The 26,778-nt window shown below is 38.1% G+C and overlaps 1 protein-coding gene across 2 annotated transcripts in view; it reads left to right on the forward strand.

The window, feature by feature from the left end:
- Positions 1-25,970, forward strand: part of LOC143864410 (uncharacterized) — a 47,163-nt gene extending 21,193 nt beyond the window's left edge. Inside the window, exons 15-35 of one of the 2 annotated variants that reach the window (XM_077375344.1) lie at positions 492-750; positions 833-1,055; positions 1,154-1,532; positions 2,985-3,134; positions 3,313-3,534; positions 3,845-4,066; positions 6,834-7,484; positions 8,472-8,732; positions 9,130-9,486; positions 10,598-11,007; positions 11,571-12,000; positions 12,259-13,557; positions 15,894-16,154; positions 16,241-16,531; positions 17,261-17,740; positions 22,790-23,221; positions 23,318-23,596; positions 23,962-24,364; positions 24,798-24,946; positions 25,045-25,251; positions 25,601-25,970. In XM_077375344.1, coding sequence (XP_077231459.1) covers positions 492-750; positions 833-1,055; positions 1,154-1,532; positions 2,985-3,134; positions 3,313-3,534; positions 3,845-4,066; positions 6,834-7,484; positions 8,472-8,732; positions 9,130-9,486; positions 10,598-11,007; positions 11,571-12,000; positions 12,259-13,557; positions 15,894-16,154; positions 16,241-16,531; positions 17,261-17,740; positions 22,790-23,221; positions 23,318-23,596; positions 23,962-24,364; positions 24,798-24,946; positions 25,045-25,251; positions 25,601-25,720 — 7,485 coding nt within the window. In that variant the 3' untranslated portion in view covers positions 25,721-25,970. The remainder of the gene's footprint in view (positions 1-491; positions 751-832; positions 1,056-1,153; positions 1,533-2,984; positions 3,135-3,312; positions 3,535-3,844; positions 4,067-6,833; positions 7,485-8,471; positions 8,733-9,129; positions 9,487-10,597; positions 11,008-11,570; positions 12,001-12,258; positions 13,558-15,893; positions 16,155-16,240; positions 16,532-17,260; positions 17,741-22,789; positions 23,222-23,317; positions 23,597-23,961; positions 24,365-24,797; positions 24,947-25,044; positions 25,252-25,600) is intronic. The other variant, XM_077375346.1, reaches the window with a different exon arrangement.
- Positions 25,971-26,778: the final 808 nt, after the last annotated feature.

Below are 26,778 nucleotides of genomic sequence, written 5' to 3' on the forward strand. Positions count from 1 at the left end.
TCTCGGGTGATATTAAATTTTTTTTTTCTTTTGGGTTTATATTGGGAAAAAACAGTAAAAATAAAATAATTCAAAAATATAAAATATCAATTATATACACATTTTAACCCAAAATTAGGATTAGGTCTAAGGTTTTAGGGTGTTTGGGAGATTTTAAGAGTAAATGAGAAAATCAAGATATTCTTTAAAGTCAAGTCCCCAATTTATTGTGGTAATTCATGATAAAATCGCGAGAAATTCAATTTCCCACAAATTTCTCGTGGTAAAATCAATTTCTCGTATCTATATCGGTTAGTCAAAATCACGCGATTTTCTCGTGAGAAAGCTCAATTTCTCGGCAATATTTGTGACATATTCATGAATTGCAGATTTTTGTTGGGCTTTGGACATAACTAGTGAACACCTTGTACAGCAGAAAATGAATTGTTCTCTTTATTCTTTCAACATGATTTCTTGCCTGTTAAGTAACTTGCTCACGCACGGAACTTTAGGTTATTCAGCAGCAAAGGTTGCCCAAAGAACTTCTGCAGAGCAGTCTCAGGCCTATTTTAGTTAATTTAGCACAGACAAAAAGCCTTACCATGCCTCTTTTGCAAGGTTTAGCTCGCCTTCTTGAACTTTTATCCAACTGGTTTAATGTTACTTTGGGCGGTAAGCTTTTGGAGCATCTAAAGAAATGGCTTGAACCTGAAAAGCTGGCACAATGTCAGAAGGCTTGGAAACCTGGGGAAGAACCAAAGATTGCAGCCGGTATCATTTGTTTCTGTGACTTTTTACTATCATTTGGTACTTTTGTGTTTATAATAACTTACTTTTATCCTCTTTTATTCAGCTATTATTGAGCTTTTTCACCTGCTCCCTCAAGCAGCGGGGAAATTCTTAGACGATCTTGTGACCCTAACAATGGATTTGGAAGGGGCTCTTCCTCTGGGGCAGTTTTACAGTGAAATTAACAGTCCTTATCGCCTTCCGCTTACTAAATTTTTAAATCGATATGCTACTGAAGCTGTAGACTATTTCCTTGCGCGATTGAACGAACCAAGATATTTCCGGCGGTATGCTTAATATGGCACTAAGAAAAATCTACAGTTGATCCCAAATGATTTTTATGCACAAAAAACATTTTTTTTCTCATTTTTTATTTTTGTTTCAGGTTTATGTATATAATATGTTCAGATGCCGGTCAGCCCTTAAGAGAAGAACTTGCAAAGTCCCCACAAAAGATACTTGCAAGTGTTTTTCCACAATTCGTTCCAAAAGTGGAAGGATCTATAAGCCCACCTGCTTCTTCAATAAGTGATGAGTGCCATGTTGCATCTCAAACTGACAGTTTTGCGAGCCTGCCTTCTACATCATTGGGTGCCATCTCAGATGCTTATTTTCAGGGGCTTGCCCTAATTTCAGCAATGGTTAAATTGATGCCTGAGTGGTTGCAGAATAACCGTGTTGTTTTTGACACTTTAGTAATTGTTTGGAAGTCTCCTGCAAGAATTAGTCGTTTACAAAATGAGCAAGAATTGAGCTTGGTGCAAGTAAGTTTAAGTTGATTCTTTGGACACGTCTTATTGTCGAATTCATCCTTCAATGCTATCTTTTTAACCCTTGGGATTCTTTTTTTGTCCTTAAATTGCAAATGGACTATGATCTAAAACCTTTGTAGTTTTCCATGATCAATTTGCCACAATATCCTACCATTGGATGCCCTTAGTCTCTATTTAGTTGTTGCATTTTCTCATTGGAATAGTGCAGTTGATGTTTCTGTAACTTGTTTCAGTATGTTTTGAGTAAATAGGAAACAAATATCTGGATATCACACCTTACAATGATATCTTGACAATGACGTGCCTAAAGGGGATGCTAGACAATCTGGTTGATCAGAATCTTAAGTAGATCCAATCTAAATGGGATATTGACAATGAGGAGTTCATCTTTAAATCAGATCCCAATGACTTGCAAAGTAATTATTTGGAATCCATTCATAGCAGTTGCTTGATTCTATTTTAGAACTTTGGAAGACATGTTAATATGTTAGCATGTTATTAACACTAAATGTATGTAGTGATTGGTGTCTAACAGTTCATTACTTTTGACAATATGCTAAGTATTGTCATTTTATACATTGTTTAGGATGACGTAACAAGATTGGACACACTTCTTCAGTATATTCCAGTTCACTGGGCCTAGTTGAGGTCTTACATAAAGAGTTTACTCATAGAGTATGCTTTGATTTCTGAATTGTCCGTTTTATAGATTGTTAGGTTTCATCCTTTTCAGAGGAAGGCTTTTCCCCCCCCCCTACAAGTACATTAGCTATAAATGGGCCTTGTCTCATCAATTGTGGAAACCAAACCTACTTGTGTTCACGGTAAGGTTAAAAGTACAAACTAAAATTCTACCAGCACTAAATAGAGATCACCTTAGGATATAGGGCTTACTTGTCTAATCCTCGTCAGCATCTGTTTGTGGTTACATCACATTTTCAACCCTGATCTCTATTAATTAATATTTGACGTACTCTCTACTCCCCAACTGACTGATGGAACATCTTCTGAGGTTGAGTGGCAACCAAGCAGAGCTTTGCAGGACAAGTTTTTTTTTTTTTTTTTTTTCTCAAGAAGGAACCAAGTTCTGGTTAATGCTATTATCTCAGAAAAGGAAATTGTGCAGTCTTGAAGTCAAAAGTATAGGATTATTTATTAATATGGTTCTGTTCCAACCTTGTCGTTCCTATGAAATGTGCATCTCAGATTTTGGACACTTTTTACTGAATTTGCTTATGGGAACCGTCTCAGATTTTAAAAAATGCCAGTTATTATATCTGTTTCAGAAGTAGATCTGCTTTTTTTTTTCTCTCAATTTTCTTGTGGGAGATGCTTGAATCTTGTATTATATTATCTGTTCTTTAGTTTGATAATTCTGTATGATATATTTTCATGCTATGCTTTGAAACCTACGTCTACTTTTAATATAATCCAAAAATCCAGGTAAAAGAAAGCAAATGGCTTGTCAAATGTTTCCTTAACTTCGTACGGCATGATAAATCAGAAGTCAATGTTCTGTTTGATATGCTGTCGATTTTCTTGGTCCACACTCGTATTGATTATACTTTTCTGAAGGAGTTTTATATCATTGAGGTATGTTTCATCCTTTGATACTCTCTGTTACTTTTCCCGTTTAATTTTCTTTATATTACCGTTACCCTTTTCTTCTGTTGGTAAGGGTGATTCTGTCCCGCCCTAAAAAATTGGCGTGGGGATACCCTATGTCATCCAAAAAGAGAAGTGTGATATATGTCATTATCCTTGGTGTCAGGTTGCTGAAGGCTATGATCCAAACATGAAGAAGACACTTCTCTTGCACTTTTTGCATCTCTTCCAATCAAAACAGCTGGCACATGACCACTTGGTTGTTGCTATGCAAATGCTTATCCTTCCAATGCTGGCACACGCTTTTCAGAATGGCCAAAGTTGGGAGGTTGTTGACCCTGCTATTATAAAAACAATTGTTGATAGGCTTCTTGATCCTCCGGAAGAGGTGGTTCCTTGCTTGAGTGTTTCCATGTCTTTTGCATGTTTGATAGGCTACTGATATTCACACTACCATGTTTTGATGATTGCACAAACTGAACTTGTCTTTTATTATTTAACCAGCTGTCAAAGGTTACTACAATTCCTAAAAAGTTATTTGAAGCTAATTTAAAAATAAAATAAAAGGTGAGTTAGTGCAATTATCAAAATCTGGTAGTGTCAATATCAGTAGCGTATCATCCTTTTTTCATTGTTGAAACATCAAAATATCACGAAATGGTTAACTGAACTTTTGAATATTCTTCTCTCTTTTGTAGGTTAGTGCTGAATATGACGAGCCTTTAAGGATAGAACTTTTGCAGCTTGCAACATTGCTTCTAAAATATCTACAAAATGACCTTGTTCACCATCGTAAAGAACTTATCAAATTTGGCTGGAACCATCTCAAGCGCGAAGATAGTGCTAGTAAACAATGGGCATTTGTCAATGTTTGCCACTTTCTGGAGGCATATCAAGCTCCGGAGAAAATTATACTCCAGGTATCTTTAAGTAAGGGATGATTAAATTAGATGAAATAGTAATATGTTTTTTTGTTAATTTTGTGTATATTGTTCTATTTTTCATCTCATTCTTTATTATTTTTATTAGTTCACTTTGATGTGTGAGATATAGCTTTCATTGGTTTATTCTCGTTGATGAAGTTGGGTGTGTGACGTGCTTGATTGCTTCTGCAGCAGCTGGAACTAATAAATGGCTTGATCAAAATTAATCATGATGCATTGTATTTACGGATCAAAATTAATTATGACACAATGTATTTACTAATTGCCATTCATTGAATGATTAACCTCATTACCTTAAATAATGAAATTTTGTTGATCATATTTTCATCACGATTTTTTTATATAATATGAGAGTTCATTTTGAAGTTGATCGGCATTGTTTTTGTCTTCTCAAATTGGACAAGGATTTTTGGAGGGCTTGAACTTGTTTGGGATTGCTTTTGTCATCTCAAATTAGACACGGATTTTCTGAGGGGCTGGTCTTTGACAAGATTTCAACACCTCTCTGTAAGTCTAGTTCAAATATTTCAGTATTCTGAACCACCTTAGGGTGTGTTCGGCAACCGTTATGAAAAGGACTTCCACCTCTTTTTTAGGTGAGGACAATGAAAAAGAGAGATAAGAATCCCTAAAATCTCGCTCGCCTCTCCTGCCCACGAAGTCCGTTTCCGTATTTCCTCATTTTCAATGACAAATTATGGGATTCTTCGGAGCGACTCGGAATCGCTTGCGTGATTCTCATGCTCTGTTTCCGTCCGGCTTCTCAGGAGAGAATGAGAAGCCTTGCCGAACACGCCCCTAATAATTATAAAATTATAGAAATCACTAGATTAACTACTTGCACAAAATTCTGGGCATACAACTCGAGCACCTGGACTTTTCAGCCTCCGGAGAGCCTATGAATAAGATAGCTCAACTCAAGTCAACTCAACTCAACTAAGCCAAACTAGTTGGGGTCGGCTAATGAATCCCTTAGAAAATTTTCATGAAGAAGGTGAAAGGATCTACCCGGCTCAGATTGACTAAGTCTAATCCTGAACTTTGTGGAGATAACAACAGGGTGGCTGACTCTCTTGCTAGAAGGGGGTGTTTATTTGGCATCTTTGGAGCAATATGATTTTCTTTCTCCTTGAGTGGTCATCTTTTTGTATTGCAATTATTGGTGATTCTGTACATTATGTGTTTCTTTGACCATCTTGGTCAGATTAATGAATTTTTGACCATTAAAAAAAAAAACAGCGTAAAGGACATAGTCTAATTGGATAGGTTTTATGGTAAGGGAATATGAAACAATTCAGGAAGGGATTATAGACAGTTTGAATGACTAATAGTGTGGGTAGGCTGGGGTTTTTACGGCAGATCATGGACCGTCAAACAGATCTGGACTGTCTGCATAGTTCAGGGAGGTTGTACAGAGTAGGACAGATCTGAAAATTTCAGGATTGTTGGGATTGCTCGAAGGAATATGAAGAGCTGTATCGTAAATAGAATGGGCTGTAGGGACTGTTTGGGCTGCAATATATGACTGTTATGGTGACTGGTTGGGTTGAATGTGGACTGTAGGTTATTTGGGCTTGGATGGTAGATGTGCTGAGGACTGATCTGAATTTAAAACATGTTTTCTTGAGCTGGAAAGCAGGGTTTAGGACTGTTTTCAGGTCTATATCAGTTAATGAAAGTGTTAATCGAAGGGTTTTCTGCGGAGTTAAGGTACTGTTGGATAGTCGTGTGGACTGGTTTAGGCTGCAGGAGAAGGGGCAGTAGTGTAGGACCGAGTTGAATGGTTTCTTGGATCTTTAACAGATCAAGAAAGGGCCTGGTTCTAGGATTTTAATGTGGTAGTGCCCTAGGGTGTATGAGGTTGGGTTTCAGAATAGTTATTGAATCTGTGACAGATCAAAGACTGTTCAAAAAAGAAAACCCTACGGTAAGGCTGTCGGCAGTTTAGGGTTGGAAATAAACAACGAAAACGGGACATGATGCAAGGCAAATAGTCGGCTGGATTGGAGGCTAGTAAACTGATTCTCTTGAGCTGGGATTTCAAATTTATATACAGAAATGAAGAATTGAAAGCAGTATAGATTCAAGGAAGAAGAAAAGGAAGAAAATAAACAATCATTCTAGGGTTCTAATGGGCTTTTCTTTTTATAAACTAGGGACTAATTCTTTCTTCTTACCCTTATCTCGACCTACCTCCGTCTGTCGCCGATACATAGCATGTGTAACTTCAGAAGAATCAGAATTTTAGAACTCAATTGCATAGGTAATCGTATATGAAATGGTAAATTCAACAAATCGAACTATTACTTTTGACTCCTAAAATCATGGTCCGCGTGTCTTTTTTTTTTTGGACAAAATATAAATTTGGACAATTACAGAATGAATTTCGTCAAACTATTTCTTAAGTAATTATAACAATGGCATGTTTTACCGAATCTGAATTTAACTTGAGTGCCCTTAAAAGTGGGCTATAGATCTTGATTTTAAAGTGGCACTGTTGCGTTCTTTCACCAGTAGGGAAGGAATTCCTGGCAGGGAAGGCGACACTTTTTTCTCTTCTATAAGTATAAGATAGGGTGGCCTCTTCTGTATATTTTTTAGTGGATCTTAACTATTTCATTTTACAGGGTGTTTAATACTTTGATTAATACATCTTTGTGAAAATTAGTTAAAAATTGCAGCATCCTCTTGTCCTGTTTCTAATATCAAGTGAAGTGGTATCTTAAAGTTTTTTTTTTTGCAGGTTTTTGTTGCTCTTTTGAGAACATGCCAGCCTGAAAATAAGATACTGGTCAAGCAAGCCCTAGATATATTAATGCCTGCGCTCCCACGGAGATTGCCTCCTGGCGATTTTCGTATGCCCATTTGGATTCGTTACACCAAAAAAATCCTGGTTGAAGAAGGTCACTCAGTCCCTAATTTGATTCACATTTTTCAGCTCATTGTTCGGCATTCCGATCTCTTTTACAGTTGTAGGGCACAATTCGTTCCTCAAATGGTAAACTCTCTTAGCCGACTTGGTTTGCCCTACAACACTACTGCGGAAAATAGGCGCCTTGCTATTGACCTTGCTGGTTTAGTTGTTGCCTGGGAAAGGCAGAGGCAAAATGAAATGAAAATTGTGCCTGATACAGAGGGCCATAGCCAGGGTAGTGATGTATTTAGTACAAGCTCTGTTGGTGGGGATTCAAAACGTCCACCCGATGGTTCTGCATTTTCCGATGATCTAAGTAAGCGGGTTAAGGTGGAGCCGGGTCTCCAATCTCTTTGTGTCATGTCGCCTGGCAGTTCATCAATTCCCAATATTGAAACTCCTGGATCTGTGGGTCAACCCGATGAAGAGTACAAACCTAATGCCGCAATGGAGGAAATGATCATCAATTTCCTCATCAGAGTAAGGGTCCTTAATATGTTTTCTCTGCTTCTTGAGTTGTTAAGAGTAACTTTTTGGAGAACTTTTTGCCATGTGTGAGCAATTGCCATTCTTAGTGAATGCCCTTGTATGTGATTATTTCTAATTTTTTGTTTTTCCCTCTTCTAAACACATGATTTTAACCATAGCATTATGAATATCTTTACCCAACATTCGAACTGTTTTGTTTTAATTATATATTCATTTTAGTTATGCTAAAAGAGAACCTTTTTTACTTGGCCTGTGGTTTTTAGCAATTGATATGGATGTAGCTAATTAGTTTGTGGTCTAGGTCCATCTTTCTCTTGGGAGGTAGTAACCATTGGATTTTTACATGGACAGTAGGAAGGCTCTAAACATAAACGACTTGTACTGCACTAACTTCAATTGGTGGGTTTCTTTACTGTAACTGACTTGGGCAAGTTACCGAGCTTTTAAATGTCAGTTTCAGCCACCGCTGACACTGCAATATTTCGTTTTCAGTAGAAATTTCGGCCGAAATCATGTAAAATGTTAACAAAAGTTTCTTTTTAAATTTTTTTTTTCCACCAAAATGTATAAATTTTTGGGCCATTTTGGTGGAAATTTTTAATATTTAGGTTGAAATTTTGTAAATAAGGGTGAAAAACGGAATTTTTGAAATTTGAGGGAAATCATTTAAAAATCCGATTCAATGTACTTTCGGTGACGGAAAGTGAACTATTTCGGCCGAAATTTTCGATTTCGGCCGAAATTTAAAATTGTGCAAGTTGCAAATGGTAATAATGAGTTTTTCTTTCTTTTGTTGTTATGTTTTCTTTGTTTCGGTGTCATTCTAATGTTTTAGCCAACTTATATTCAATCTGAGGATCGCCGTTGCATTATTTTAGATTTAGAATAAAGCCAAGATATTAAGAATCTTAAATTTGCATGAATATATTAATGTGTTTCATTATATGTAATAAATCCTTGCATCTACTTTTAAATCAGGTTGCTTTGGTCATCGAACCCAAGGATAAGGAATCTAGTTCCATGTACAAGCAAGCTTTGGAGCTACTGTCTCAAGCTTTAGAAGTGTGGCCAAATGCCAATGTTAAGTTTAATTATCTTGAGAAGTTGTTAAGTAGTCTTCAGCCTTCTCAAGCTAAGGACCCTGCCACAGCTCTGGCGCAGGGTCTGGATGTCATGAACAAGGTCTTGGAGAAGCAGCCACATTTGTTCATCAGGAACAACATTAACCAGATTTCTCAGGTATGTTTGTACATTTTCTGTGGGTTAAATATGATGGAAGCATGGTTTTAAATTTCGGCCAAAATACCGAAATTTCAGATTTCGGTTTGGACCGACACCAAAACAACCTCAATCCGAAATTTCGAACAGAATCCAAAATTTGGGCTGAAGTTTCTTGGAAATGTAATTTTTTAATTTTTTTCCCAAAAATTCGGCTGAAATTACCGAAATACCGAAATTTCGGCACATTAATGAAATTTCCTTTTTGTAACAAATTTCGGCCAAAATTTTAGTTTCGGCTATGCCCGAAACCGAAACCGAAATTTTAAACCTTGGATGGAACTCAAGCCAATTTTTTTTTCTTTTTTTGATTGGTAGTCAAGCCAATCTTTCTGACCGTAAAATTGCTGTTTTGCAGATACTCGAGCCCTGTTTTACTAGTAAAATGTTGGATGCTGGAAAATCACTTTGCTCTTTGTTGAAAATGGTCTTTATTGCTTTTCCACTTGATGCACCTAATACCCCGCAAGATGTAAAGATGTTGTATCAGAGGGTTGAGGATCTCATACAAAAGCATCTAGCGGCTGTGACGGCTCCTCAGATATCACTCGAAGTTAGCTCTGTTAATTCAATGATAAGCTTTGCACTTTTTGTTGTTAAAACCTTGACTGAGGTGCAGAAGAATTTTATTGATCCTTTCATTCAGCCATTAGCACGTGTCCTTCAACGCCTAGCTCGGGATATGGGATTATCTGGAGGTTCTCATCCGAGACAGGTATGCTGCTGGCTCGCCACTGCTATGATTTTTTTTTTGAAAGTTAACCACTGCTATGAAACTTTGCTATTTCTTTATGTTGCTTTGGGCGCTTTTAAGTTAATTTCTTCTGTTGACACTGTTCTTGAAACAATTTTTAACGTCTACTGCTATGATATTTTGGTCTGCCATTAGATTGTGGCGATGATGTTTTTGTGTTTCAAAAAATATCAACAAATCTTGCTTTCTCCAGTCATGTTTTTTGTTTTCGTATCTATTACATGAAATTTATATATTTAAGCATGCAATTTGAACCCATTTCCTCAAATTTACACACTTGAGGCCATCTCCAATAGGGTACAAGTTTAACTTATTCACCCTTACCACGTGTTCTCTCATGACCTTACTTGAACATGTTTATGACTACAATATTGTTGTATCCAAGGTTCTCTAGGAATCTTTTGTAGCAATTTTTTTTTACTTGCTAGCTATGTCACAAATATCGTTCTCAGGAATGTCTCGGCAAGGGAAAATCTTGGGATATTTTATTTTTTTTATTTTTTCTGGTTTATATTGGGAAAAAACGGTAAAAATAAATTAATATACAAATATAAATATCAAACATATACACTTTTTTAATTCGGAATTAGGGTTAGGTCTAAGGTCATAGGATGTTTGAGAGATATTTAGAGTGAATGAGAAGTTCAAGATATTTTTAAAGTCAACTCCTCAATTTATTGTGATAATTCACGATTAAATTGCGAGAAATTGAATTTCTCAAGAGAAAAATTCAATTTCCCGCGATAAAATTGTATCTTATCATTTAATCAAATATCACAATTTTCTCACGGAAAACTGATTTTTTTTTTGAATATTTGAATTTCTCGGCAATATTTGTGACAGTGAATGGGGTTGTGGTACTTTCTGTTTACATGTGAAAATTTGGTCATTTTGACCGAAATTGTAAAAATTTCAGCCGAAATGACCAAAATTTGAAAAAAAAAATCGGGTTCGGCAGGGACCAAGATTTAAATCCATGCTTGTGAGTGAATGGGGTTGTGGTACTTTCTGTTTACATCTTGTATAATTCTTTCATTGTTTAACTGCATTAAGCAAATCATATACATTCCAGGGTCAAAGAACAGACGCAGATTCTGCAGTCAGTTCTTCACGTGCGGCCGCTGATATGGGCTCAATCACATCTAATTTGAAAACTGTCTTGAAACTTATATGTGAAAGGGTCATGCTTGTTCCTGAATGTAAGCGGTCGATAAGCCAAATACTACATGCACTACTCTCGGAGAAAGGTACAGATGCGAGTGTGCTTCTATGCATACTTGATGTAATAAAGTGTTGGATTGAAGATGATTTCAGGCCATCTGCCTCCGGTTCACCAAGCGCTCTTCTCAATCAAAAGGAGATAATTTCATATCTTCAAAAGCTTTCACAGGTTGACAGGCAAAACTTCTCCCCAAGTGCTTTGGAAGAGTGGGATGCCAAATATCTTCAGCTTCTTTATGGGATCTGTGCTGATTCGAGCAAGTAAGTAATATTTGTTCCAAGGTCAATAATAATAGGGAAAAGGGAACCTAAGAGTTTGCATAGGTAACTTAACTATGCAAGCTGCTTACTGCCGGTGATTGGAAAAGTTTTCCTGCTAGTGGATGGTATCATTTTGTTCCTCTCCGACCCACTAATCGCCTCGTAAAGTTCCAATTTCATCTGACGGTTGGATCAAGAGAACGGAGCTTTCAAAGTGAGTGGTAGTTTGTGTAAATTTCAAAGTTGAGTGGAAGTTCAAAAAATTTACAGAAACTGCCACTCACTTGAAAGCTTCGGTGTCCCGGTCCGGCCATTGGATCGACTTGAAACTTTAGGGTATTATTCTATATTCGGAGAGGAATAAAACAGTTCCAGCCACTCACCGGAAAATTTTTCCGGTCTCTGGCGGTAAGCAGTTTTCCAGGAGCTTGCATAGGTAAGCTACCTATGCAAACTCTTAGGTTCCCTTTTCCCATAATATAATGCATTTTTTCAATTTGAATAACAGTATATTCTAAGTAGGATTGTCAGTTTCTTTTGTCTAATGATTGATTGGTCGATAGATATCCACTATCCGTGCGACAAGAACTGTTCCAGAAGGTGGAAAGGCAATTCATGCTGGGTCTAAGAGCAAAAGATCCTGAAATTAGAGAGCGGTTTTTTTCACTATATCATGAGTCCCTTGGGAAAACATTGTTCACAAGGCTGCAGTACATCATTCAAATTCAGGACTGGGAAGCGCTAAGTGATGTTTTCTGGCTGAAACAAGGGCTTGATCTTCTCCTTGCGATCTTGGTCGAGAACGAGCCCATTACGCTTGCTCCAAACTCTGCAAGGGTGCCCCCACTTATGGCATCAGGATCTCTTCCTGAGCGATCTGGGCTGCACCATCAGATTTCTGACGAACAGCCGAATTTTGATGGAGGCCCCCTTACATTTGATATTCTTGTGCACAAACATGCACAATTTTTGAATGAAATGAGCAAACTTCAGGTTATTCTATCAGTATTATGAATTTGTCCTCATATTTAAAATTTCAAAAGTCTAATGTCCTGTTCGTTTGAGATTATGACAACCGATTGTGAGTGCCAAACTGATTATTGGACTCAAAATTACATTTAAATTTGAGTCTAATAATTGTTTTAGCACTCACAATCGGTTGTCATAATCTTAAACAAACAGGGTGTAATTGGTTGCTCTCTTATAGTCATTAGTGAAGGTGATAGTTGTAAAAATTGTTCTTTGTTGTAGGTGGCTGATCTTGTGATTCCTTTGAGGGAATTGGCTCATACAGATGCTAATGTTGCATATCACATGTGGGTATTAGTATTCCCAATTGTCTGGGTTACTTTACAAAAGGATGAACAGGTAGCACTTGCGAAGCCAATGATAGCCCTCTTATCAAAAGAATACCACAAGAAACAACAGGCAAGTCGACCAAATGTCGTGCAAGCACTCCTAGAAGGCCTCCATTTGAGCCATCCCCAACCTCGAATGCCGAGTGAACTCATCAAATATATTGGGAAGGCTTTCAATGCTTGGCATATTTCACTGGCTCTTCTAGAAAGTCACGTCATGTTATTCATGAGTGACACAAAGTGTTCCGAATCACTTGCGGAACTTTATCGATTACTCAATGAAGAAGATATGAGGTGTGGATTGTGGAAGAAAAGGTCTGTTACTGCAGAAACAAGGGCCGGGCTATCATTAGTTCAGCATGGTTATTGGCAGCGTGCTCAAAGCCTTTTTTATCAGGCAATGATAAAGGCAACCCAAGGTACTTATAATAACACAGTCCCTAAGGCTGAGATGTGTCTCTGGGAAGAGCAATGGCTATTCTGTGCAAGCCAACTTAGTCAGTGGGATGTGTTAGTTGATTTTGGAAAAAGTGTTGAAAATTATGAAATACTACTCGACTGTCTCTGGAAGATTCCTGACTGGGCATATATGAAGGATAATGTAATTCCGAAGGCTCAAGTCGAAGAGACACCAAAGCTCCGTTTAGTTCAGGCCTTTTTTTCCCTTCATGATAGAAATGCAAATGGCGTGGGAGATGCCGAAAACATAGTGGGGAAAGGTGTAGAACTTGCTTTGGAGCAGTGGTGGCAATTGCCTGAAATGTCTGTTCAGTCCCGAACACCTCTTCTCCAGCAATTCCAGCAATTAGTTGAAGTTCAAGAATCAACAAGAATTATTGTAGACATTGCTAATGGAACCAAGCAACATTCGGGAAATTCTGGTGTGGGTGTTCATGGAGGGTATATGGATCTCAAGGACATCCTAGAAACTTGGAGACTTAGAACTCCTAATGAATGGGATAATTTGTCTGTTTGGTATGATCTGCTCCAGTGGAGAAATGAAATATATAATACAGTGATAGATGCTTTTAAGGATTTTAATTCAACCAACCCGCAACTACATCATCTCGGTTACCGTGACAAAGCATGGAATGTCAACAAACTCGCCCATATAGCCCGTAAACAAGGCCTCCATGATGTTTGTGTAACAATACTTGAGAAGATGTATGGCCATTCAACAATGGAAGTTCAGGTAGTAAACATTAAGTCTATATAGTCGTACTGCATTTAACAAGGAAAGGCCATTTCTAGAAAGTTGCATGTGGATCACAGAGCAGTACATCTACATATGGATACTTCAATTTATTTCTTATTAGAATGTTGCGTGTGCGTCACACATCGATACAGCTGCATATGGATACTTCAATTTATTTCTTATCTTGTATTTTTTTTTTGCATTGAGGGAGATGTTTTCCAACTGCTATTCGAACTGTGGCAGCCCCCCTTTTTTTTGTTTTAAAAGTTTATTTTCTAAGATGGCCAAAATACAATTTCTGGGTTTGTTTCCCTCGCGTTCATATATCCTATTCCCACCTCTATCACTCCCTTATCTTCTTACCCCTCCAAACGTCAACCCCTTCGATGGCACAACCCTCACTCTCCTCAGCTGTGGTTCATTTACTCTCGTCTCTCACTCATACCTTGCAAGTGGGACCCCTTCAATGATACAGCCCTCATCGTCCTTGCTGTTGGCTCTTTTGAAGTGGTTTGCTCTCTCTCTCTCTCTCTCTCTCTCGCGAGCTGTTTTGCATTCATCTTACGTCGGTTTGGTAGCTTTTGGTGTTCTTGGACAAGCAGTAGGGAAGATCTGAAACAGCTCTATACGTCCGGTTGATTTGAAACAGCTTGCCTATTCTTGCTTCATTGTTACGTGCCTAATTGGCCGTAACACAAATGAACAAAACCAAAGATACAAAAGAGGAGGGAAAGAGGTTGATTCGAGGCAACCGGACCACCTAGCGGCTCAATTCGAGGAGCCATGCCTCTCTTAAGAACAAAGTCTCCTTTGTTGCTGTAAATTTCTATTTTCTTTTCTTCATTAACATTCATATTCAGTTTAAATACAATACTCCACTCCCATGAAACACTACACATTCAACTACTACTTCCTAACTCTTTTTGACTTTTACACACGTCATATGCACTTGCATCCATGGGACAAATCCAAGATTTGAGTTATTAGATCCATCCTCATCCTTCATTATACGTTCGGTGTTGCTAACTGTTCTGTTATTCACAATGTAGAGATCTTGCCTTTTCTTGAGCTTCCAAATATTTCAGTTCGAGATGAACCAGTAGCTTGTCTTGTATGCAAGGGTTTTTGTTGTTTGTCCCACATACCCACAGTTATAAGTTATAACAGACCACAGGCAGTTATTTGAATTCAAATAATTGCCATTTCAAGTTTTTGCCATCTCCAAGCTAGATTCAAATTGGAAGAAGTTTATCTAGGGGAAAATCTGTGGATAGACAGGAAAATGTGCCCAATTTCTCTCCTCTGGTTTGGTTTTTATATAATCATATATTTTTAGAGAATACTCGCTCAAGCTATGGCAGTGGGTGACAGAAAATGAGTTCAGTATTCCATGTGAATCACTGCATCCTGACTAAACTCAGTGCCAATGTAATCCTCACTATTTCCGGATTAAAGTTGTGTCCACATTTGCATTGAACCAGATTATGAGGTCTATTTATCTGTGGGATTTTACTTATAACTTCTTAAGAGTGTCCTCATTTGCAGACCAAAATTTAATTGCCAGCTCAATGATGGGAAGACCTGTTGATTTCCACATCGTTTTTAGGGTTTTTTTAGATATCATATTCTCATTAACATGCTAATAAGGCAGTTTAACCTCTACTTGCAGCTGAGCAAATTGCCTTGTGCCATGATAGAGACCCTGACAGGATTGATCATATTGATGGGCATAATGAGCCATGACCTAGATGCTACTGTAAGCCTACCCGTGTCTGTATTGTTATCTAGGTATCATTGGGGTGAGGTTTTTGTCCCTTGTAGAAAGAGAGAAGTTGTTGGCAGATATTGGTGGTTTTTTGAGAAGTAGGAGTGGAGAGGAAGAGGGAGAGGGTCGGCGTGAGGTTCAGGGTCGGGTGGGGGGGGGAGGTCAGTGTTGGGGAGGGAGAGGGGGAGGGGAGATTATTTTCGTCATTAAGTAAAAAATTGGCTGTAATTGTGAATACAAATCATGAAAGGGTGTCCATATATCACTTGTCTTTTGCCTCATGTGCTATATATAGAGTTCTAGGTTTATGTCTAGATCTCTGGATGGGTTTTTTGTATCTTTTGCTTTTATAAAGTATGAGTTATATAATAACAGATTGTGCAATGTCATTATTTATACATATTACATTTCAATATATTTTGTTTCCTTGAATACCGTGAGTCTGTGTCTGAGTGATGTAGAGTTCACTCATTTTTCTTCTCTCTTCTTTATTTTGTTAAACTTTTTTTTTGAATGGTTTGTTAAACTTTTATGCTGGTTGTTTCATAAGTTTGTTTTGCACTTGCAGGAAGCATTTGTCAAAATAAGGGAACAAGCTAAGGCTTATTTGGAAATGAAAGGAGAATTGACCAGTGGTCTTAATTTGATCAACAGTACTAATTTGGAATATTTTCCTGTCAAACACAAAGCAGAAATCTTTCGACTCAAGGGAGATTTCTTACTAAAGCTGAACGATTGTGAAAGTTCTAATATCGCGTATTCTAATGCCATCAGCCTCTTTAAGCATTTGCCAAAAGGATGGATAAGTTGGGGAAATTATTGTGACATGGTATTGCTTTTTCTTATCTATTCACACTTTGGATATATGCCACTTCTCTCTCTGATAATTTGTTTTTTTTATGACTATTTCTACAGGTATATAAAGAAACCCGCGATGAAATATGGTTAGAATATGCCGTTAGTTGCTTTCTTCAGGGCATCAAATATGGTGTTTCTAACTCTAGAAGCCATCTAGCTCGTGTTCTATACCTTCTTAGCTTTGATACTCCAAATGAACCCGTGGGAAGAGCATTTGATAAATACCTGGACCAGATACCACATTGGGTGTGGCTTTCTTGGATACCACAGTTATTGCTTTCTTTACAAAGGACAGAGGCCCCACACTGCAAGCCTGTTCTATTAAAAATTGCTACAGTATATCCACAGGTAAATACTAGTGCATGAGGAAGTCATGATTATTATTGATTGTATCATGGTTTTAAATTTTGGCCTAAATACCGAAATTTCCGGTTGGGACCGACACCGAAGCCACCTAAATCTGAAATTTTGGTTCGGCCAAAAATTCAAAAATTTCGGCCGAAATTTCTGGAAATGTAATTTTTAAAATTTTTTTTTCCAAAATTTCAGGGCTGAAATTTCGGCACAATAATGAAATTTGCTTTTTTTTTACCGAATTTCGGCTGAAATTTTGGTTTTGGCTATGTCTGAAACCGAAACCCGAAACCGAAATTTTAAACCTTGGATTGAATGCTTCCATTCATCTCGATAGTTAGCAAAACGTGATTCGGCGAAAAAACTGGACGGCAAAAATTCGAGTTTAATACGGTATTGGTTCAAAAAAAATGTAGTAAAAAAAATGGAAACACAATAGTTTAGAATTTTTTCATTTACAAAATCTGCTGGGGTAAAATTGGAATTTTGGCCAAAAAAACCTGTTTAAAATGCATTTTAAACATGTTTAAAATGATTGCCTAAAAAAACGGATTTTTATTCATTGTAAAAGTTTTAAATGGAGTTTTAAACGGTGCACCAATAAAATGCGTTTTTTTTGGAAAAAAAAAGCCTTTTAAAACAGAGTTTAGCTGACTATGTTCATCTCCATAAACTCAATCTCAAGTTGTTTCAAAACAGTAAAAATATGATTCCCTTTTGCAGGCCCTATATTACTGGATACGGATATATTTGCTCGATCGACGTGATGTTGCTCAGAAATCTGAACTTGGAAGGAATTTAGCAATAGCTCAGCAACGCATGCAACAAACTGTCTCAGGAGCTAGTAGTGGATCTGTTAACTTGGGTGATGGGAATGCAAGACCACCCAATCATGTTGGAAATACTCTATCCTCGGACTCCCAAGTTCACCAAGGCCCTCAAAATGTTGGTGGTGGGTCCCATGATGGTGGAAATTCTCAAGGGCAAGAGCATGAAAGGTCTATGCCTATGGAAGGTAGTATCCATGCCGGACACGAGCAACCTCTACAAAGTTCGTCAAACATTGCTGAAAATGGTCAAAGCTCATTAAGACGCAATGGTGGGTTCGGTTGGGGAGCTTTTTCTCCCGTTGCATTTGATGCCGCAAAGGATATTATGGATACACTTAGAAGCAAACATAGTAATCTAGCTGCTGAACTTGAGGTGAGGGTCAACATAGTTGGGCTTTGCGTTCTATTTTGCTTAGTTTTGTTTTTTTGTCCTGTTGTCCTCATGCTTTCTATAGGGAAACTTGCATGCATGAATAAAATGGACACTGATGTTTATGAGGTCAAAGGGAAGCATGATCTTGTGTAGACCCTACCTTTGCAATTATTCTGTAGGCTTCTGAATCAAGTTAATCGGCCTCTTGTAAAAGCTTGTGCAGTGGCATGTCTCACTATAAACCATAGTATCTGGAAAGTGGAGACCCCTTGGGCGGCAGAAACATTTTCAAAACGTGATAAAAAAAAGTTGGGGAAATGTTTCTGAAACATTACTGAAATGCATGGGAAACATATTTGAAACTTAGGTGAAACATGTGGAATACTCGTAGAAAAAGTCCATGAAACGTGTGGGAAATACAACGAAACTTATGAAAATTGTTTTGGGAAAAACACACCAAAAAATTGTGGAATAGATATTAAATAAGGAAAACAATTTCATACTATAATAAAAGATAAAAACTAGAAATATTCAAATAGAAATTTGAAATTAACAAATTTTAAATCTACAAAACTAAGTAGTTTGTGTTTTCCTTGTGTTTCATGTGTGTTTTCATTGACGTTTTTCTAGTGTTTCTTAAACCTTTCTAATGTGTTAACTTACCAACTTCTCCAAAAGCTTAAGCTGTTGGAGAAAGGCTTATTTATCTTTTATACTTTAACACTCCCCCGCACGTGTGGCCCACTTGGCAAACACGTGGCACATGTCCCATTTCCTAATACGTTTCTCAATGTGATTGTCATACGATTTTCTATCGTTTTCCCGTTTCTCGTTTCCCCTCTATTTTCACTATGTTTCCCGTTTCCGTTTCACGTTTTGCTTTCCTAATTCATTTCCCACCCTATTAACTATGCTATGAACATTGTTACAAATTTTTGAGAGAATGTGTAGATAAGATAAACCACTTGGGCTAGGTAAATATGCAGTATGACTAATCTAACCGTGAGCATGTAGCCGGGGGTGGAGGCTGGTGGTGGAATGTGGAACTGGTGTTGTCTCTCAGGTTGCATGGGTAGCATAAAATTGTATGTGCAAGGAAATTGGGATTGGTCAGTGACATGTATAGTAATGTATGGTATTCACACACACACATGTGTTTGTGTTTTTATAACTCTCTTTACATGAAAACTGTCATGCATGAAAAAAAATGGAAATTCATGGTATTAGGTCAAAAGGACCTAAAATCTTGTGTGTACCATTCCATTGCACTTTTTGTGCATAGTTTGGAAAGGCTTTTGGATCAAGTTATTCATCCACTTGAAGTAGTCTACATACCGGCATGTGTCACTATAGACGATGTCATAAAATTTTGAGTGAATATGTTGATAACCAATGTCATAAAATTTTGAGTGAATATGTTGATAACCTTGGTTAAGGCTGTTAAAGTTAAGGCGGTGAGTGAGGAATGCTTTAATTGCGTCAGTGTGTCGGAAATGGGGGATCTAAGTGTTAAGAATTCTAAGCATTTTGGAGAGCCGAAAAATCAGGCCGCCGGAGAGGAGTCGCCGGAGTTGGCGGAACCAAAGGATGCTGATGGTATCCCTGATGTAAATCCCGAGGAGGATAGTGTTAGTAGGAGGGAGCCATTGGTAGACCCATCTGCTCATTTTGAATTGCCCTGTGGCGACTCCCTTGCTTCGCTTCCCAAGTCTGGGAGGTCTGATAGCAGAAAAGCGACCTTGCGAAATTCGAAGGTTTGGCGTGGAAAAGGGGGTCATCAGAAAACCTTAAGTGCTGCATTAATTGGCACTTCGGGAAAGGCCAATCGGAAAATCTTTCTGACACCTTTGTTCTGCAGTCGGTGGAGGACAAGAGAGTTTTTAAATTAAAAAATAGATTTTTCGATAGGGATAAAAAGAAAAAAGGAAAAAGAGGTGTGGAATTCGAAAATGATGGAAGATTATGGAAACATGGAGTATGCTGGTCCATCCTGGTCCCACAAGCAACCTCAGTTTCGGAAAGGGGGGTCTATGCGTTTAAAGTCAAAATCTGAAGCCCGCCTATTGGCAACCAGATGTGGTCTCTCTTTGTTTAGAAGAGGTCTGCTAAGTGGTCTCAAAAAGGAAAAGTTAAGAAGAGCAATTTTGTCGCGAAAGTCCAAGACTACCTACAGGAGGTTGAAAACTCGTCTACTTCAGGTACGTCGGAGGATGAAGGTTCAATGGGTAGGAAGAGGAAGTGCACCCAAGATATTACGTTTGAAGTAAACGACCTAGAATTGTTAAAAGAATTGAAATATAATGAGAAATTAGCCAGAAGGAATCCCCAACTCCAAGAGAAGTCACTTTGAGTATCTTAAGAAAGCAGTGGAAACAGTCCAATTGGGAAGTCAATGATTCTATGGAATCCCACAGCAGCCCATTGGGTAAGAAATCGTTTCAGGAAGCCTCTGCGCCTTTGTTCAACTCCCCCCAATTCGTGGAGGCTTTGGAAGAGGAGAGGCGCCTTCATCGGGTTCGTTGGGAAGAAGGGAAGGTTGCAGAGATTAGGAGGTTACAAAAGATGAAGGAGGGTTTGCAGGAAGATCCTGTTTCTCGTGACTCGCTAAATCAGGAGGTCGGTCAATTAGTCAGAGAACGTATATGCGTGGAAGAGAATGTCAAAGGAAAAGGAATATTGGTGGAAAATGATTTACCGTTGCGGGAGGACCAAGAGAATCCATCGGAGACCTTTGAAGATATGTTATCAATTGGGGATGTATTCGGAATAGGTTATGAGGAAAACTATGAAGCAACTAAAGCAATGTTTGAATCCATGGCTGAAAGGGACTTGAGAGAGAAAAAGGAAAAAGAGGTCATAAAGAAGAAGAGGGAAGGGGAGACAGGTAATTAGTGTGTTTTTGAAGAAGCTTTAAGAGGTTTTCGAGTATGAATCCAATTTAGTAGGTGAATTATTCAATTGTTTTCGTAGTGTTCCTCGTAAGGTTCGAGAGGTTGCTGGTAAGGATATTGGTCTTTTTAGAGGATGGTACTTTTGACGGAAGGGTCCCCTTTTTTGGATTGGGAGTGAGGTTGTCCGGATGATAGATATTCTGTTTTTTGGGGCATTAAAATCCCTTTGGAATGACAATGTGAGGAAACTAAACGATGAAGATCCTCGCTAAGCTTGAGTGACTTTTGGTCGTTCGCTTTATGAGGCATTTTTCTATGGTTGTCATTTAGTTGAACTGATCGACCGAGATGTTGTACCAAAATATTCTAAGAAAAAGAATCACGAGTGAATGAAACAAGGTAAACGTAAATCCCTCGGTCTTTTTGGTGGCCATGGCAGTGGTGGAGTATCAGTAATGATGGAGAGTCCAGTTTGCTTCGATAGCTCCGGGTAATTCACCATCGGAGGCCTATGGAGTTAAGGATAAATAGTTTTTTAGTTTGATAGAAAAGTTGTAGCCTCATTCTTAGTTGACTATTGTAGTAGGAATTGGAAGGAGGGCTAAGTAGTGTTATTATTTTTGAACTGGCATGTAATTCTGAAGTTTACACTCCTTATGATTCAGGAGTATTTCCTTGAACAGATGTTTTTGGTAAATGTAAGATGGGACCCCTGGTCCCCACTGTAACTCTTACAAATACATATATAATTTTTATTGTCACCTTTCAAAAAAAATAAAATGTCGATAACCCGATTTGGTTAGCTAAATTTATCGGAGTACTAATCTTCCATAAATACTCAAAGCTAGCGGCAAGCATGTTCCTAGGTTGCATTCATTTAATTATCATATTTTCTTATTTTGTAATTTGTTCCATCGCTTTTATGCTTGCCTATATAAGTTTGAGGGGCTGGCTCATGTACGGAACCCTTTGATTGATCTTCTCTCCATTTTAACCTCCGCAAATGGACACCCTAGGATGATCCTATGGAGCTGATTTTGGGTACACACCCTATCTATTTAAGGGCCTTTCAAATGAATGCTTTTGATCATCCCTAAAAATGTGGGCATCATGTTGTTTTTGGCGCTCGAGCGCACAAACATTTTTCTTATATATATATATATAATGAGGAAAAGATTGTACGCTCGAGTGTACCAAGCTTATGGTACGCTCGAGTGCCCAATCACATGTGGGCCCACTTTGTTAGGTTGATCCAAAGCATTCATTTGAAAGGCCCTTACATAGATGGGGTGTGTACCAAAAATCAGCTCCATAGGATCATCCTAACCCATCCATTTGTGGAGGTAAAAATGGACAGACACTGTTTGTCCACAAATCTGCCCATTTTTGCCCTCCACTTTTGAAGGGGTTAGGATGATTCAATGGAGCTGATTTTTGGTACACACCCTATCTATGATAGGGCCTTGCAAATGAATGCTTTGGATAACCACAAAAATTGTGGGACCCATGTGATTGGGCACTCGAGCGTACCATAAGCTTGGTACGCTCTACAATCCTTTTCCTCATATATATATATATATGTGTGTGTGTGTGTGTGTGTGTGTGTGTGTGTGTGTATTTATAGAAATTTGCTAGGCTCCATCGCAAAAGGCATTTCGCGGCTTGTCTGACTCATGTCAGACCAGCCACCTCGTGAATGAAGACAACAGCTTTTGTCTACATTCACGAGGTGGCTGGTCTGGCATGCAACAGACCAGCCGCGAAATGCCTTTTGCAATGGATGCTAGCAATTCCCATTTTTATGTACATTACTTCAAAGTTACATTAAAAAAAAGTAAGGTACTTCAAAGTTGACCTATGTCGAATTTGCATTGTGAGTATACTGGTTGCCACTTGCCACATATTATGCCAGAACATTAAGGTATGACATTCATAGTTCTACCACATTTTCAGCTATAAGCAATAGTATTCTTAAACAAGCAGTGTCAGCATCTTTATGAAGCGCAAATAACCAAGGGATTTGAGATTTTAGCGAATAGTGTTTCTACTCCTTTCGACCATATGTTCCTGTTTTTGTTGGTGTGAATATGATTTGATGTCATTTACCTCTGTCTGTTTCTTTAAGCTTAAATTTGTGTAACAAATCCATTTTTTTCAGGTTTTGCTCACCGAAATTGGTTCGAGATTTGTCACTCTCCCAGAGGAAAGACTTCTGGCAGTGGTCAATGCGCTGCTCCATCGCTGTTATAAATATCCAACTGCCACTACAGCTGAGGTTCCCCAATCTCTCAAAAAGGAGCTCTCTGGTGTTTGTAAGGCATGCTTTTCTGCAGATGCCGTGAACAAACATGTTGATTTTGTGAGAGAATACAAGCAGGACTTTGAGCGTGATCTTGATCCAGAGAGCACAGCGACTTTTCCTGCAACACTCTCTGAACTAACCGAGCGATTGAAACACTGGAAAAACGTTCTGCAGAGCAATGTTGAAGACAGATTTCCCGCCGTCTTAAAGTTGGAAGAAGAAAGTAAGGTTTTGCGTGATTTCCATGTTGTTGATGTGGAGGTTCCAGGTCAATATTTGAGTGACCAGGTTAGTTAAATTTCCTTCCACATATGCCCTCTTTACATTTGGTGTTATTATTTTCAAATGCCTGCCTTGTAATTTTTTTTTTGTGCTTTATCTCAGGAAGTGGCACCCGATCATACAGTAAAGTTAGACAGGGTTGGTGCTGATGTTCCAATTGTGAGACGGCATGGTAGCAGTTTCCGCCGACTGACTTTCATAGGCTCTGATGGCTCTCAACGTCATTTCATTGTTCAGACTTCGTTAACTCCAAATGCTAGAAGTGATGAACGCATACTGCAGTTGTTTCGTGTGATGAACAGAATGTTTGACAAGCACAAGGAATCAAGGCGCCGCCACTTATGCCTTCATACTCCAATAATCATCCCCATTTGGTCTCAGGTGAACCCTCACCTGCTTCCACTCAAGGTTTAAAATTTCGGTTTCGGTCATAGCCTAACCTAAAATTCGGCCAAAATTCGGTAAAAAAAAATCGTTAAAATCTGAAAATTTTCTGAAATTTCTGAAAAAATTCGGTAAAAATTTCAATTTCGGAAAAAAAAATTAAAAAAAAATGCAAAATGCCAAAATTTAAGATTTCGGCTGGGGCTGACACTGAAAGTACACATTTCGGTGTCGGCCCAGATTTGGCCAAAATTTTGGCATTTCGGCGGAAATTTAAAACCATGTTTCCACTCTCATTTTCTTGCTTTATTTACTCCCATATTAGTTTCCGAGATCTAAAGTGTAGCTGCTGCTCTTTTCAGGTTCGACTGGTGGAGGATGACTTGATGTATAGCACCTTTCTTGAGGTCTATGAGATCAACTGTGCACGGCATAATCGTGAGGCGGATCTCCCAATCACCCATTTCAAGGAACAACTCAATCAAGCCATCTCAGGCCAGATTTCAGCAGAAGCAGTCATAGATCTTCGTTTGCAAGCATATAATGACATAACAAAAAATCTGGTCAATGACAATATTTTCTCCCAGTACATGTACAAGACTCTCCCTAGTGGTAACCATCTATGGGCTTTCAAAAAGCAATTTGCCGTCCAGCTTGCCCTTTCGAGCTTCATGTCATACATGCTCCAGATTGGGGGCAGGACTCCAAACAAGATCCTATTTGCCAAAAACACGGGCAAGATATTCCAAACCGATTTCCATCCAGGTTTGTCTTTAATATCAAGAACATGAATTAATTTATGATTTTTATGTGTTTCTTTGTAGGTAATGTCATTTTTTCAAAAAAAAAAAAATAGTGTTTCTTTGAGGCGTAGTAATGCCAATTGTAGGCTTTTATTTTCCATGGTATTTAGAATTAGAGAATTTATTTATTTTTCATAGAATTTTACGTCAATTGCCTAGACCTCATGTATTAGAGATTAGAAGCTTTTGATGAGTAAAGATTATCTTGCAGATTGCAGCCCAGTAAGAGGCATATTTATTTCCCCATTAGGACCTTTAGGAATTTATTTCCATGTATTTTGTTCCATGGTATTTAGTTCTAGGGCTGTTTTTTTCCATATTATTTGGAATTAGGGAATTATTTATCTTCCTTGGAATTTGCATCACGTAGGCTCATTGTTTTTGTTGTCTTGCAGCGTATGATGTAAATGGAATGATTGAATTTAATGAACCAGTGCCATTTCGCCTGACTAGGAACATGCAGGCTTTCTTCTCCCATTTTGGAGTGGAAGGTCTGATTGTATCTTCCATGTGTGCTGCAGCACAGTCTGTGGTTTCACCAAAAGTAAGCTCCATTATCGTTAGTTTAGTGGTGGATGCTGTTGGGCGAACCTCTTATACATCTGACTGATTAATATTCTTCTTAATTTTTATTTTTTGCAGCAAAGCCAGCACCTGTGGCATCAGCTAGCTATGTTTTTCCGAGACGAGCTACTTTCTTGGTCATGGAGAAGACCACTAGGGATGCCTTCTGCGTCCATTGCCGGAGGTAACATGAACCCGGTTGATTTTGAGCAGAAAGTGACCATCAATGTAGAGCACGTTATTGCTCGTGTCAAGGGAATAGCTCCACAGTTCTACTCTGAAGAGGTATCATATCCAGCTTGCCAACTTAGTCATAAAATTGCTTTACACATTGCTTTACACTTTTTTTTCTTCTAAATACTACCAACACAACTCTAAAATTGCCATGTATTTTGAGTTTTACACATATCTTAATAGCAAGTTTCTTAAATGAAAATAAAACATTATATCTATGTAACCTATTAAATTTTTTATTATATTTCTTTTTATAACCATATTATTATGTTGAAAATAAAATTTGAGAATTGATTAAAATATTTTGACACTCATATCCATACTAATGCAACATAGATAGAAAGTTTTTGACCTACAATAGTACAAGCTTTGGGAAATAACCTTTCATTTGCATTTTCAGGAGGAGAATACGACGGACCCACCACAGTCGGTTCAAAGAGGCGTGACGGATTTGGTTGAAGCAGCCTTGTCCCCCAGGAACTTGTGCATGATGGATCCGACGTGGCATCCATGGTTCTAATTTCATCCACAAAGCACCAATTGATCCAATGGTCTGGACATGAGGTAGCCATCAGGTTTCGGAAAATTGTGTAAATCCATGCATGCATAAGGTGATCCTTTGCAGCATTCTTTGTAGTTAATGTACATATATCATTGCTAATTCTGAATCTTTCTGAACACTAAGATCTAGTCAGAGTCCTGAAACTGTATGATGGTTATTGGTACACCGAGATGGTGCGGGCTATTTGTTAATGGATGAAAATTAAGTAGACGGGCATTGAGCTTTGCCACACTCGATCAGTTAATTGTTCTCTCAACAGCAAACAATTTCAGTTCCCAATACCCTGAAATCATAGTATTTGAGAGCCTCTTTAGATACCAGTATAATCTTATATGTAAATAGGATTATTTTAAGGGGAGTGATAAATCCACCCCCATATATCTTAAATTGACCCCCATGTAGAGCAGTGGTTAGAGAGAGAGAGAGAGATATGGGGGTCGATTTATCACTGCCCTTATATAAATTCGCCCCATTTCTTTACATGGGTATGTGGCAATCAGGTCCATTGAATCCTTCCCATGTGAAGAGTTGTATTTTGGGAATAGATTTTTTGAGTCCAAAAGAGGTGTTATTTCCTCCCTCTTTTGCCCCCCTTACCTCTCTTAGGTCGCATCATCCAGAAAATCCCATTATTGTTCCTTAATCGCTTATTCTTCTATTGGAACAAAAATCTCCCAAGCCCAATTAGAACCCTCTTCATCATTCCCCTTCAATGACTACTTATCCTATTCTAAAATGTACAAAACCAAACTCTGCCTCCATTGTTTTCTTCTCGAGGAACTCCTTCAGCAAGATAATAAGTCGTTTTTTCTTGGTGAGGAAATCCTTCGGAAACATGATATTCTATAAAGAAAAAAAAAACCCATCATATTCTCTCTCTCAGATTTTTTTTTTCAACAGAAGTTTTTTTTTTTTTTGTTCTTTCTCGGAAATCGTACTTTAGAGGGGAAATAATCTGATTATGGTTAATATCAAGGTATATCTTCCCAAATTGAAGTTTCCTCTAAGTTAAAATT

This window comes from Tasmannia lanceolata, unplaced genomic scaffold (assembly GCF_043159265.1).
Source record: "Tasmannia lanceolata isolate RefF3 unplaced genomic scaffold, GAP_Taslan_0.1 ptg000048l, whole genome shotgun sequence".
NCBI lineage: Eukaryota > Viridiplantae > Streptophyta > Magnoliopsida > Canellales > Winteraceae > Tasmannia > Tasmannia lanceolata.